The following is a 13862-nucleotide window of genomic DNA, read 5'->3' on the forward strand; positions in this document are numbered from 1 at the left end:
GTATGTGCTGAGTAAAAGTTGCACTGTCACTCTTGGCAGGGACAGAGAGCTGCTGCTATTCTGATTCTGTTATGATTTTTTTATTTGAAGAAAAGCTGAGGCGTCTTGCCAGAGCTTTGGTAGCAGCTCCAAGTTCCTCTAAAGTCAGATAGCTGTGCTGCATTTTCTACCAGGTGATGAAGCTCTGCTGACATTCAAAGGAAAATAAGGAAGAAGTTCACATTCATAGAAGTACACTTTAGGGGAAAGTACAAAAATGTGTGAAATTTTGCCAGCTGGGAAGAAAGGTCTTTCTTTGAACAGGCTATTAGAGAAAAGTCTAATTTTGCTGACTTGACCAGTGTTTTATCATACCTTTAGTAAGAGGGCTTTCTGTTTTTACCTCAAATACCTCAATGATGACCATCTTTTGATGCTGTTGATGTTTTTGCGTGTGCAGATGGAGGAGAAGAACAGGCAGCTACAAGAGAGGCTGGAGCTGGCGGAGCAGAAGCTGCAGCAGACCATGAGGAAGGCGGAGACGCTGCCCGAGGTGGAGGCTGAACTCGCTCAGAGGATAGCCGCTCTCACAAAGGTATAGAAACACACACAGGCTGACATTAACATATTGATACACATTACAGCTTTATCCCTCACCTTCAGAGTGTCATGACGTCTCAACATGTCCCTCTCCCTCTCGGCCATGTAGTCCGACTCCAGCTCCTCTTCCTCCCTCGACGATTATCACTTTGTCATGGAAGCTAAACTCCAAGACATGAGCTCCATTCTTAGGAAGGTAGTCTTTCAGGGCGCCAAAGCGACCACCAACTCCTGTCGAAAATCAGATTCCTTCCAGCTTGTCAGTGTTCAGTGGTGTTTTTTCTTTGTTTTGTTTTGTTTTTTTTGTACTTGGATTCTGCTCTAAAACTAAGGGGGCAGCTGCATGGCACTTCTGGCTGGAGCTCAAACTTGGCATTGCTGGAGGATTTTTCTTTTCTCTTTCATTATTGGTGCTTTTCATTTAGCTAACGTGTCTTCGCATTTACTTCACTGGCATCTCTTCGTTTCGTCATTGCTTTGCCCAGTGAGAATTTGAAAGAGACATGCCAGATAAAATCTCAAGAACAAGAAGCTCCAAATAACAAATAGTCATTTCCACAGCATTACTCTGGATGGATGGATGGATGGATGGATAGTTAGTGGATGATCAGATAGACGGACAGTTGGGTGGATTGATGGATGGGCTGATGGATTGATGGATGGACCAATGGATTGATGGATGGGGCGATGGATTGATGGATTGATGGATGGATGGATTGATGGATTGATGGATGGACCAATGGATTGATGGATGGGGCGATGGATTGATGGATGGATATTTAATAGATGATTGGACAAACAGGCGGACGGATTGATGGATGGGCAGATGATTTGGTGGATTGGATGGATGGATAGTTATTGGATGATCAGATTGACAGACAGTTGGGTGGATTGATGGATGGATGGACTGATGGATTGATGGATGGATATTTAATAGATGATTGGACAAACAGGCGGACGGATTGATGGATGGGCAGATGATTTGGTGGATGGATGAATGGATGGATGGATTGGGTCTAGATGGATAGCTGGCTGGATCATTGGAGGGAAAGAAAGAATGGTGGATGGATGGACGGACAGACAGACAGACAGATGGACATATTGTAGGATGGATGGATGGATGGATGGGTAGATGGATAGAAAGAATGGATAGATGGATGGATGGACAGATTGTAGGATGGATAATGGATTGGGTCTAGATGGATGGACTGATGTATGGATCATTGGAGGGATAGAAAGAATGCTAAATGGATGGATGATAGATAATTGGTTAATACTTTGATGGGCTGATGGAGAGATCATGTTGTATGGTAACTTAGAGTTGTTGATTAAGTCGACTTTAATTACCTGCTTAAAAATATCTACAGAGACATTTCTGTATGTTGAATTCTTAGCGCAATAAAATCCAACCTTAAATGAATTCCTGCTTTGTGTGATGCCACACAACTTTGGTAATAAATCATCTGATGTGTGGTCAACTATTTTTACAGTTCATTTTTCTGTCACTGCGCATTGTGTTGTCCTATCTTCCATGAAGTAACACCATTGAATTGAATCGATTGATTGAGTGTGGGATTTGCCTTGACGTCACACCAATTGATAAAAGACTTCTGTTTAGGACAGAGCGCTGTTTCCCCGCATCAAGCTCCCTCAGAAGCCTCCTTTCCCCTGGCTAGTTTTCTTTTGAAGGGATTGAAAGATCCTCCAAGATGGTGTTGGAGGAATGACATCCAGGACACAGGCGGAGAGAGGACGCAAGGAGGCACAGATTAGCATAATGAAAAGCACCCATTCTGTCCTTTGGTGGCCTCCTTCTCCATCTTTCTCCTTCTTTGTATCAACCAGCTCTATTTGCAGCTAAAACAATAGATTTTCCATCTTTGAGTTTGGGGATAGAAGCTTTGGCTGGTGGTGTCACCACTGCTTTCATGTTGGCCGTCACGCAGATCAGCAGCAGATCACCGTGCCCTCTTTTGTCTTCGTCTTCTCTGTGATCCATGTGTAGGCGGAGGAGCGTCACGGGAGCATCGAGGAGCGAATGAGGCACTTGGAGTGCCAGCTGGAGGAGAAGAACCAGGAGCTGCTGCGGGTGAGTCACGGGCGGAGGAGGCGTCGTGCCAGGCGGCGTTTAGCAGGCACAGACTCCCGCAGGAGAGAGTGACAGCTTCAGGCGACACTGACTGACGACACATTGATTGAGTGATTTGTCACCAATGACACATGGCCAAATCGATGTTTCACACATACTGCTGATAAATGATTTGTAAAATACTCACAAGTGATGCTTTAATCCATGTCTTATTTTTAGATCACATCAAGAACGTAATAAACACAGTTGGAGAGAGAAAAGTAAGCTGTATGAAAACAAAAATGTAATTTCAGGAAGAGGTTCATAAATATGTTCTCAATTAAAAAATTATGAAAAGACAATATCCAACTGGGTTAAAAGAGGCATTAGACTGCTTTGCATTTCCAGCTGATTAAGAGAAGGCATGGATAGGTCATGGAAGAATGAAGGGTTGTAGACAATTCTGGATGTGTTGACTTTTCTTTACTTTTTCCCTTCAGGCCCGACAGAGAGAAAAGATGAATGAAGAGCACAACAAGAGACTCTCGGACACAGTGGACAGACTCCTCACAGAGTCCAACGAGAGACTTCAGCTCCACCTGAAGGAGAGGATGGCAGCTCTCGAAGAGAAGGTTGTTCGAGATGGCTGCTGTATCCGTGGCAACTGATCAATATCCATTCTGTCCAGTCAGTGTCAAAGAGGTGATGGTTTTTAGCAACTGACTTTTCTTCTTCTTTTTTTTTTTCTCGTTGCAGAATTTATTAATCCAAGACTCTGAAGGTTACAGGAAACAGTACGAGGATTCGATTCATGAAAAGGTAGGCTGCATAGAAGATTGCTCTACAGTTTGGACATGCACCACTATGACTTCTCTGTATGATGTGTCGTAGTAGATGGGTCCTGTAATGACATCTTGTTAAATTGTTTCACACAGTCGCATCTGGCAGAGGAGATCGACAAACTGAGATCAGAGCTCGACCAGTTCCGGTTGAGGGCAGGCTCCCTCACAGACCCCACCCTGTCACGGTATGTTGGCTGTGGGTTTACATGTATGTGTGTTTGTAGATGTAGAAGGGTTTGACTAGACCCTGAAAATGTTTACATTTGCACCTGATACTCATGAAATAGACCTACAATTCTACAATTCACTTAGCAGACGCTTTTTTACATCAGAGAGTAAGAACAACACAAGCAAGGATCTAGAAAAAATGGAACAATGTCAGTAAGAGCAAACGATCACCTTTGAGTCCGATTGGACACACAGGTGCTGACAGGAAGTGACCAGAGGCAAAGCACAACATTGAGGGCAGTTCTTGAGAGCTCTAATCAGTATAGAAACCATCTTATAAGTCGTCTTTATCAAACAAAAACCATCGTCATCATCAATAATATGGAGACCATCATCATTAAGTTAGTAGGTATCCATGAAAGACCTCTGGTAGCCCCGCCACCATTGCATGCTTTTCTATGCCTTGGACTCTTTCCGGTGCACAGGACTTGAGTAAAGAAAACAAACTATTAGGATTCTTATTGTAAAGACCTTTTTTGAAAATAGTTGGCTAATACTGTATGAATTTAAGCTAGTTGGCTAATACTGCATGAATTTAAGCTAGTTGGCTGGACAGCTTACATTCTAGCCTTGACACATTCAACTTTAGTTAGGTCTACTAACACTTTGGCTTGTTAATTTAGGTTTTAACAATAAAAAACATTTTATTACAGGTTTTAACAAAGAATACAAATGAGCTTTTCTTGCCTCTTTTTGGTGATGAAACACACAACTCTGACGCGCCTCAGAAATGAGTCCAAACTGAAGTTAGATTCAGTTCAGTGGAGTTCTGGAGCACACAGACAATTAAGCAATTGCATGAAACCAAGATGAGTCCAAAACATTAGTCAGACTCCAATTGTTTCATCATTTATCAGGCAGTTGTTTCAAGAAGTAGACGTAGTTGGCCGACTCTAAAACACTACTTTATTCCTTTGTCATTTGATGCTTCTTACTGGATAAGATCTAGTTTAGATTGAAAAAGGCCAAAGTGAAGATTATTCTTATTTAATAGGAAGCAAATAAAATGCAGGAATACAGAAATCCACTCTCCAGCAGCAGTCCTGTAATTTCATATATCCCTGATAAAACATTTTACTCTGCTATATTGTTAGAAACACTGCTATCACTGAACTCTCCATATCTATTCTTGGAAGATTGCTGGCTTCCCTTTCAGCCTGCATGGAGTTCTAATATTACAGTGCTGATGTGTTGTCAGTATCAGCTTTAATCTCCTCCATAGAGAAACCTTTTTGCACCCCATACAAGCGTATATATATCATGCTCTGATCCAACTATTCGCTTTGCTTTAGGAACCCAAACGAGATTTCACAGGTCTACTGTCTGTATGAATGTGAATATTACCATGACATTTCTGTTGTCATCGTTTGTTTCTGCTTCTTTGTCCAGGAGTGTCCCAGAGGACGTTTTATTTTAGGCACACACTATGTAACTCAAGATGTAGTATTACTGATACATTTGTTTCTCAGGTCTCATCTGGACACGTCAGCCGAGCTTAGATTCTCGTTGGGATCTCTGGCTGAAACCCAGTCCGACCACTACCGCTCAGCCAAGGTCATCCGCCGGCCGAGGAGAGGTCGGGTGGGTCTGCGAGAACCCAAGGTGAGCCTTCAATCTACCTGGGTATTAAAACGTCTTTTCTACTACTCCTTCTTTATGTAAAGAACTCGACGGGTCCATCACACTTTTCTTTCTGTTGTGACAAACAGAGTTGGATTTACTGCCATGTTAATGGTAAATGCCATGCTGCCATAATGTTCTATTACCTGGATGTAAACCAGCACAGTGAACAGATCATCAGGAGGACTGAAGGCTGGTGGTGCTTTTGTTAGCCTCACTCATCAAACCAATTTGACATTTTTTTAAATGTGTACCTTCAGGCTTAAGCAGATTTTAATATTATAAAATGTCCTGCCAACACTCTATTTCTTTGGTTTACTGAAGAGACTATAAAAGGTATTCAGCTTAATTTGGGATAGGATACCTCAATTCCTGAAAATATTCTGAGCGATCACTAGATGATTTAAATGGCAGCATAAAAACACCAGTCTCTGATTTTATAACAAAAAGTACAACTTTCTGATGAATGAATGCCTCTAATTCCCTTCATGATTTTAAATGTACTGTGTCAAAACTAAAACAAATGGTCCAGGTGTGACAGTCAGTCCTTGTCTTTCTGTGCAGGCTAAATCTTTAGGGGAGCATGAATGGCGTTCGCAGCAGATCGGCGTTCTGGGAGGTCACCACTTCGAGAGCGACACAGAGATGTCGGACATCGACGATGACGACAGGGAAACGTTGTTCAGCTCCATGGACATGCTGTCGCCCGGCGGCCACTCTGACGCACAAACTCTGGCCATGATGCTGCAGGAACAGCTGGACGCCATCAACAAGGAGATTCGGTACCAAAGAAGAAAAAAAAACACACTCTGGAGTTTCTCATTGATATCAAAGGGCATGATTTCCAGACAGATTGATTTACTTTTCTTTACTTTTTGAGTTTTTAACCATTTTACCCCGTTAACAGTTATTTCTAATATCTTTCTAAGATCACAACCTGGAAAGCTGAGATGAATTCCTTAGAATAATCCTGGCTATGCACTTATTCCAAAGGGTTTTTTTTTTAAGGGTTTTTCCCGCCATACAATATATGCCATATTTTATCCCCATCTTTTGCATATATTTTTACCGATCAATCAAACAACTTTTTTTATTGCTGATAGAGAAATTGGTTTGAAGCATATATACATCTGTGTGTAAGTGGATTTTCCAGTCTATGACAAACACTTGTATAGTGTGCACTCTGCAAATCTCATCTGCTTGTTAATAGAGTAATTACCTTGTGCAGATAAGTATTCGTAACCCCCGACTCAACTTGACTCCGTTCTACATTTCAAGGGCTCTTTATGTGCCGTTTGGTCTTTGCTAATTTCCGTCTTCACAGAGCTGCATTTCTCTCCAGGAAAATCTCCGACAGCGATTGTGGATTTAAGGAGTCGAGCGATCGGTTAATTAACAAAGTTAGACCCTGGGTGTGTTGTAACTAATGACCTGACTTTTAGCCTTTTAATCTCCCCATTGTGTCTTTTAATTAGAGACTCAGCCTCATACTGGAGGTGTTTCATTGGATTTGTTCGGCCGATCTTCAGATATCTTCCTTCAAAGACCCCAGAGATGAGGCTAAACAACCGAGCAGGGATACTAATGCCACGCTTTTTAGGAAATGAGCTCTTTTATGGTTTTCTTTGAAGGCGCTCATTGAGAAGAAATTAAAGAAAGAAAGTGTCATACTCCCGTCTGAGTTGTTCCCCTCCTCGTGTCTCCTCCTTTCACAAGGCTCATCCAGGAGGAGAAGGAGTCGACGGAGCTGCGGGCGGAGGAGATCGAAAACCGCGTAGCCAGCGTCAGCCTCGAGGGACTCAACCTGGCGCGAATGCACCACCACGGCGCCTCCATTACTGCCTCAGCCACCGCCTCCTCCCTGGCCTCTTCGTCTCCACCCAGCGGACACTCCACCCCCAAACTCGATCCTCGCAGCCCGGCGCGAGATATGGAACGCATGGGGGTCATGACACTGGTTGGTATCTGGACTGCATGTGGACCGATCACTTATGAATTGATTAATGTCTTTACATTTCACAGCTGCATTAGACTAGAGTCAGATTGCATGCTAAAGATGTCTGCGTCTGTACTTTCCCAGACTTGAGATGTGTTTTTAAAAAGATTGGATGACACTTTTTCAGACTGGATGTACAGCGTATGAAATATTTCTGCTCCTTCGAGTAAATAAGAGTCGAGACCAGCCTGTTCTGTCGAGGTTGTCTGCGTGTGAAGCTTTAAATCCAGAGGAGGCATGAATTTTTGAAGACTTGCTGCATTAAGTCAGAGAGTCGTGACAGAAGCTGTGCTGCCCTGTCAGCCGTCATCATGTGAACACTGATGTCAAAGGGGACAGCTCTCAGCTTCTCCTGGAATAGACAATAATATTTCACCGCCTCTTCAGCTTGACCCGAGGGTTAAACACTGCAGATGTGTCCACCGAGGAGGGTTTTACGGAACAAAAATACCATATAAATAATCACATGTACTTCTACTAAAGGTGGTGTACATGTGTCTTTTATCCAGAGGCTTATAAAGGAAGGACACTTTGATTTTATTGATTGGTTAAACAACTTTTTTACCGATCCTTCTTCTCTGTGTTGATCATCTTTTCATTGGCAAAGGCTCTTGAGCATCTAATGTGTGTGATGTTTTTATGAATGAGCCAATAGACTTTAATATATGGCCAACACAAACATCAATCTTTCTGACCAAGAGTGTTGATGAATATCTTTGTCTCTTTATTTGCTCAACAGCCTAGCGATCTGAGGAAACACCGGAGAAAGGTAACACAGATTTTCATCTGATATGACCTTTAAACATATTCAAATACAACAAAACCATAAGTTCCCTTTAATATAGTGTGATGATATGATATTGCAGTAATTACACAATAAGCAGTTTACAAGTACATAGGGTCATGTCTGATGTCCCGTTCTTCCCCCATCGTCGCGCAGATAGCGGCGGTGGATGAGGACGGGCGCGAGGACAAGGCCACCATCAAGTGTGAGACGTCTCCCCCGCCGACGCCGCGCACCGTCCGAATGACACACACACTGCCAGCCTCATCGCACAACGACGCACGAGGGTAAGAGTCGACTGTGCAAACACTGCTTCAAGAACAAAGGGTTCTCATTTTACACCCAAAGTATTTTGTTTCTTGGACATTTATTTATAAAGACATGTCTTTTATAGTCTGGATTTCGCTTAATGTAGGCCTCATCATCTCAGCCTCTTTCTGTTTGTCTTGGACCAAATGAGATGCTTTACTGCACACTAAGAAAGCTTCCAATTTAGCGAGTGTTTTGCCTTTTTTTTATTTTTTATTTTTTGCACTAGCAGAGATGATCTGGGTGCTTTTTTATACTTGCATTGACATTTTTGACAAGATTAAAATAACAATCTAACAACTTAGAAAAACCGACGAAAAAATGATGAAATTAAACTATTAAAAACGTTTTAATTTGTGTGTTTTTATGCATCAGGATTGTAGCCTCTCTGGAGGCTGATGCCAGCGCACTGAGCAGCGTAGCCAGCAGCTCGGACTCCCTCCACAAACAGCCGAAGAAGAAGGGCATCAAATCCTCCATCGGACGGCTATTTGGAAAGAAAGAGAAAGGCAGAATGGCACACCTAGCACACAGACACGTCATGGTAGATCCACAAGGTGGGCGATGGAAACATGTCATGTTTATATTCCAACTACCGGTAATATCTTAAAATGTGTAGTTTTTTCTGAAAGAACAAAACAAAGAAAAAGTGACACATGTTTTCCTGATCTTTCAGCGACCATGATGGACCAGGACATGGCGGGCCAGGACATGGGGGTGGGCAAGCTGGGAACTCAGGCTGAGAAGGACCGCAGGTTGAAAAAGAAGTAAGCTTTGTCCAAAGAGCACATCAAGTAGTCGCCATAAAAACAGAATCACACCCTAACCTCCAAACAGTCCCTTGGTAGGACCTTCTCACACATGGATACAGTTGAATATACCCGCTTCTAAAAAATGGCCATATTAAGTTCATGGTCATATTTAAGGAAGCATTGTGTTTGTAAGTCATATAGCTGTATGTTCCACAAAGAGAGAGGCAATAACCTCCACCTCTCCCTGTGTTTACCTTTAGCTCTCCGCCTCTATAAAAGCCATGGCTGTATTGTATGTCATAGCATAGCCCACACTGAGAGCAGGATCAATATCAAAGCAGAGCTGGATCAGCCTCACTGTTTTCAGTCACAGAGCTAAAGTCAGGCTATTGATCCATGCTGAAAAGCCAATTCATCTCATAAAGCTACTTTGTGGATGTGGAAGCTTTTCACTATAATCACAGAGCAGCCATTTTCCTCTGATGTCACGCTCTTGTTGGGAAGTTAAAAAGCTGGTTTGATGTCGTTCCGCTGTGTTCCAGGTTTTAAGTTTTGTGAAAATGTAAGGGATCTGACAAGTCTCTTTCGTTTCACTGCTCCCTGTTTGATCAGAAACTAAAGAAAGAGTGAATAATAATACAACTCTTGAAGGACAATTGCACAGATTTCATGGTACATCAAAAGATCATAACCCATTACCGCTGTGAGACGACAGCTAATGTTGGCATACAATCACTGTCTTTTGTCAAAGACATTATTGGAATACCGTACAAATGAAGCTAATTGTAATGTATTCTTGCAAGTGGCTAAGTGCTAACGTTGAAGTTAGCCTGTAGCCAATTTCTTGCTGTCATAACTATTTTATAGTGTTAAACAATAGGAAAGAAAAGGAAGCTACTAGCAGTTTTAGCTAGGACATTGTTGACTAAGGTTTTGGCTTTTGTGTTGGCTAGCTAGTAGATTATCAAATCAATATTTTAGATTAAACAACTTTGATAACCTGTTTGTACCATGTTGTTAACATCAGCTACTTTCTGGCTAACATTACATTTAGAAAAATGACACTACTCAGTAGGAACGCTATGAAATAGTCCTGAATTATCAACTCGCGTCTTAAAACACAATGAACCTTTTCTATTGTGTATATAGTAACATTAAGCAATTAAATGCTAACGTTGGACGTTCTAAAATTAGCTTAATCAAATGTGTTTCTTTAACTTGAAATATTTGTTGATATCCCCAGGTTTTACTTTCAGCCTCATTAGTCTTTTTAGTTTGCTAATCAGTCGTTTACAGCTGTGAAATTCATTTAAGCTTCCCACCCTTGATGCGATTACTGAAGAAAATGGGCGCTATGCGATAATGTAAAAGAACAGCTTTACTAACACACAGAGCCTATAGATTACTACATGTAGGTCAGGTGCATTCTGCCCGACAGGAAAAGGTGGAACCCATTGCAAAAAACAAAACAAAAAAAAAAACACCTTTCCAAGAAGTGTTGCAGAATGTATGTTTTTTGCGTGTGTGTGTGTGTGTGCATTTGCCATGCCCCGGTGCCAAATGATGAATGTCATTTGCTCGAAGTGCACATTGAGTTGTCATGACGACTAACTTTGCCTCCCATGTAGTCGGTCGATAGCGAGTATCGGTTGTTGTTTGTTGACAAATGTGTTGTTTCTCTTCCGCTGCACTGACTTCTTCATAGCAGTGTCCAGGATTAAGGCCACACCACCACCTTGCATCTTGGCGCCTCCTCCTCCTCCTCCTCCTCCTCCTTCACACCGCATGCCATTGTTAAGCTGCCTGCACTGTTTCCATTTCAGCATCTTGACCGATCAATACCGCTGTGGTTCCATTGTTTGTTTGGTTTTTCCTTTGAGAGGTATACCGACAATGTATCTGAATGTAACAGAGCATTTGAATGTAAGGTCGTTGTTTTTGGTGCATTTTCTCATTTCCTCTGCTGCACGAGATGTGATCAAGACTGCATTGTAGAAGACGACATGTATTTTTTTTGACCGGTCTACAGATGCTCCTGTAAACGAATGTCCTCCATTGTGAGATAAACGTGCGTGAATGTGTGTGTATGTTTTTTGTTTTTTTTTGTTAAGAGCCGTATCTTTAATTGCCTTTTTAACTCATTAACATTTTGTGTACTTTTGTCTCCCCGTTGCTCTCTCTCTCTCTCTCTCTCTCTCCCCCTTCTTTGCTCTCTTACTCTCTCCTCTTCTTCCCCCCCTTCCTCTCCCTCTCATCATCCTTTGACTCTAACAAAGCGGGTAAGTTGTGAGGAAGTATAACTGACCTCCTGGAAATGACTATTGTTTCAGCCATGATTGCCCTGTCTGCCATCTCTCCTGTCTGTCCGCCACCATCCGTCCTCTCCCGAAAAGACCAGTGCCAAAGCTGACGTTTTGTATCTATCTATCGATCGATCTATCTATCTATCTATCTATCTATCTATCTATCTATCTATCTATCTATCTATCTATCTATCCTTCATGGCTGCTACTGACGCCATTGCGCTCTCTCTTTCTTTTCCCATTTACCATCTCAAGACGTTTCTTCCCCCCTTTTACAGTTCAATGGCAGCTGCATCCATGGCTGGAGAGAGAATGTGCCGCCGCTAAAACTTGGGGCCCACTTTTCACACCTGGAATGTCTTCCTCTCCTTTTTATGTGTCTTCTTTCTATTTGTGTGAAATAACCAGCTGCAACATCTGGTTATGGGAATGTCAAAATGTTCTTTTTTTTCTTTGTATGATTTGCCATAACTGTTTCCTTACTTCCCTTTTCCCCCCCCAGCTATGTTCAGTGGATGTATTTTTCTCCATGCATTTGAACTGACCTGAACATAAAAACATGAGCTATCTCCCCATGTGCTGGATAGATAAGACAGCGACTTGGATGAACACATTTCCTCTATGTATGCTGTGTTTAAGCGCCCTTTCACTGCACTGAGGCCTTCAACGCTACCTGTGCTTTGTTTCTTACCGAGCCCACTCTCTCTGTTTTGTCAAGTTCTTTGGCAAAAAAAAACTTCAGGGAATGTTTGTTTATTCAGAGTTTGTGTTTTGAATCGTGTTCACTGAATTGGATAAAAACTGCATTGTGTTTGGTGTGTGGGTGTGAGTAACGACTGTGTTCCCTGGTCCCCTGTTTGTCCGGCATTTTCAGGCTGTTTATGAGTTTTTCTGTCTCGCCGAGTGTGGGAGGATTCAGTTCAATACAAAAAGCAAAGAGCACCTTTTCGTTGCTTTTTGTCAATAAGATTGGTACATTGTGCTGAATAAAGTGCCTCATGCAGCTCTCATAACAAAACATCTGCTACATTTGCTTTTCTAAAAACAAGAAAACGTTAGAGAACAGCCCTGAAAATGAAACAAATCATTATTCATAATGAATCAAAAACTGCATTAAAAAAGTACAAGAAGAGAAGAATCTGAGCAGCTGAACAGGGCAGGTAAATTTGCTTACATGAGCGTCCAGCTTCAGCAGGTTCTGAGTGAAGCACCGAGGCTTTCAGGTGCATGAGTGCACTCAGAGAGCAATGCAGCACGTCACCATAGGATCTTCTGAATGTTTCCTCTAAATGTTTTAACAGTTTCAAGCAGCATCTGGATCCAGAGCTGCATCTTAGTGACAGAGCGGCGTGAGGTTGATTTAATATACTTATTCTGTAGGGTAGTGTAGTTACATCTCAACGATGTTCAAACACACAGAAAGCCATCATTAGTTTCACTTTAAGAGGGAATTTCATTTCATGTGTCAAACATATTTTTTTCATACAGTACATAACCCCCTTTTGGATGTCAAACATGGACATTCAAATTCTATAGGCTTGGATGTAATGACATTTGTAGCAGAAATCAAACCGGTCAAGTGCTGGTGCTTTTCAAACCAATAAGAAACCTCCTATTTCTTTGTAATTTACCTGCACTTCTAACCTACCTATAATCAAAATCAGTTGAGTAGAAGAGATATCCTGCTAAAAATAACTTAGCGGATGATTACATCCAGGGCAAACAGGGCTGGATGTTTCTACTTACAGTAAATTGAAGAATAGAAATGCTGTAGGTGTTTTACATGCACTAATGTAAACACTGGGATTAGAGATTAGGGATTGAAAGTCCGCATAGGTTCAGTTATACAAAGCCTGTGTGTTTGAGTGTGCGTCTGTGTGCTTCCACTCTTTGGCAGCAAAGAGATGAATGAATGATAAATCTCTCTCAGTGTACGAGCTGGACTCAGAGATAAAATGTGTATGAGTACTCTTCTGTCATGTACTATACACACACACACACACACACACACACACACACACACACACACACACACACACACACACACACACACACACACACACACACACACACACACACACACACACACACACAGATCCAACACGGTCTGGTGCTGCAGGCATTTGTGAGAAAGAAAAAGAGTGCATGGGTGAGGATGTGAGAGAGCTTTATTATCTGTGTGAGTAAATGTGTGTTTATTGTGATGTATAAGAACATTTCTTCATACGTGGTCTCCTCTGTCCCCGCCTCCAGACACGAGCTGTTGGAGGAGGCCAGGAGAAAGGGTTTACCTTTCGCCCAATGGGACGGTCCCACTGTTGTAGCGTGGCTGGAGGTACGAAGTCACCATCTTAGCAAGACTTTTTTTTTTGTGTGGTGAT

The 13862-nt window shown here is 42.1% G+C and overlaps 1 protein-coding gene across 14 annotated transcripts in view; it reads left to right on the forward strand.

Moving 5' to 3' along the window:
• ppfia2 (PTPRF interacting protein alpha 2) overlaps positions 1–13862 on the forward strand; it is a 141015-nt gene that overhangs the window by 112890 nt on the left and 14263 nt on the right. For 9 of the 14 annotated variants that reach the window (XR_010665110.1, XM_065951048.1, XM_065951045.1 and 6 more), the window contains 14 exons: positions 440–574; positions 689–775; positions 2585–2668; positions 3148–3279; positions 3404–3466; positions 3583–3674; positions 5187–5319; positions 5902–6119; positions 7054–7294; positions 8073–8102; positions 8274–8404; positions 8802–8983; positions 9103–9193; positions 13735–13816. Coding sequence is in view for 13 of the 14 variants with exons in the window: in XM_065951048.1 (XP_065807120.1) it covers positions 440–574; positions 689–775; positions 2585–2668; positions 3148–3279; positions 3404–3466; positions 3583–3674; positions 5187–5319; positions 5902–6119; positions 7054–7294; positions 8073–8102; positions 8274–8404; positions 8802–8983; positions 9103–9193; positions 13735–13816 (1701 nt within the window). In the remaining variant the exon portion in view is untranslated. The remainder of the gene's footprint in view (positions 1–439; positions 575–688; positions 776–2584; positions 2669–3147; positions 3280–3403; positions 3467–3582; positions 3675–5186; positions 5320–5901; positions 6120–7053; positions 7295–8072; positions 8103–8273; positions 8405–8801; positions 8984–9102; positions 9194–13734; positions 13817–13862) is intronic. The other 5 variants (XM_065951050.1, XM_020649465.2, XM_029280331.2 and 2 more) reach the window with 1 other exon arrangement.

This window comes from Labrus bergylta, chromosome 23 (assembly GCF_963930695.1).
Source record: "Labrus bergylta chromosome 23, fLabBer1.1, whole genome shotgun sequence".
Classification (NCBI taxonomy): Eukaryota; Metazoa; Chordata; class Actinopteri; order Labriformes; family Labridae; genus Labrus; species Labrus bergylta.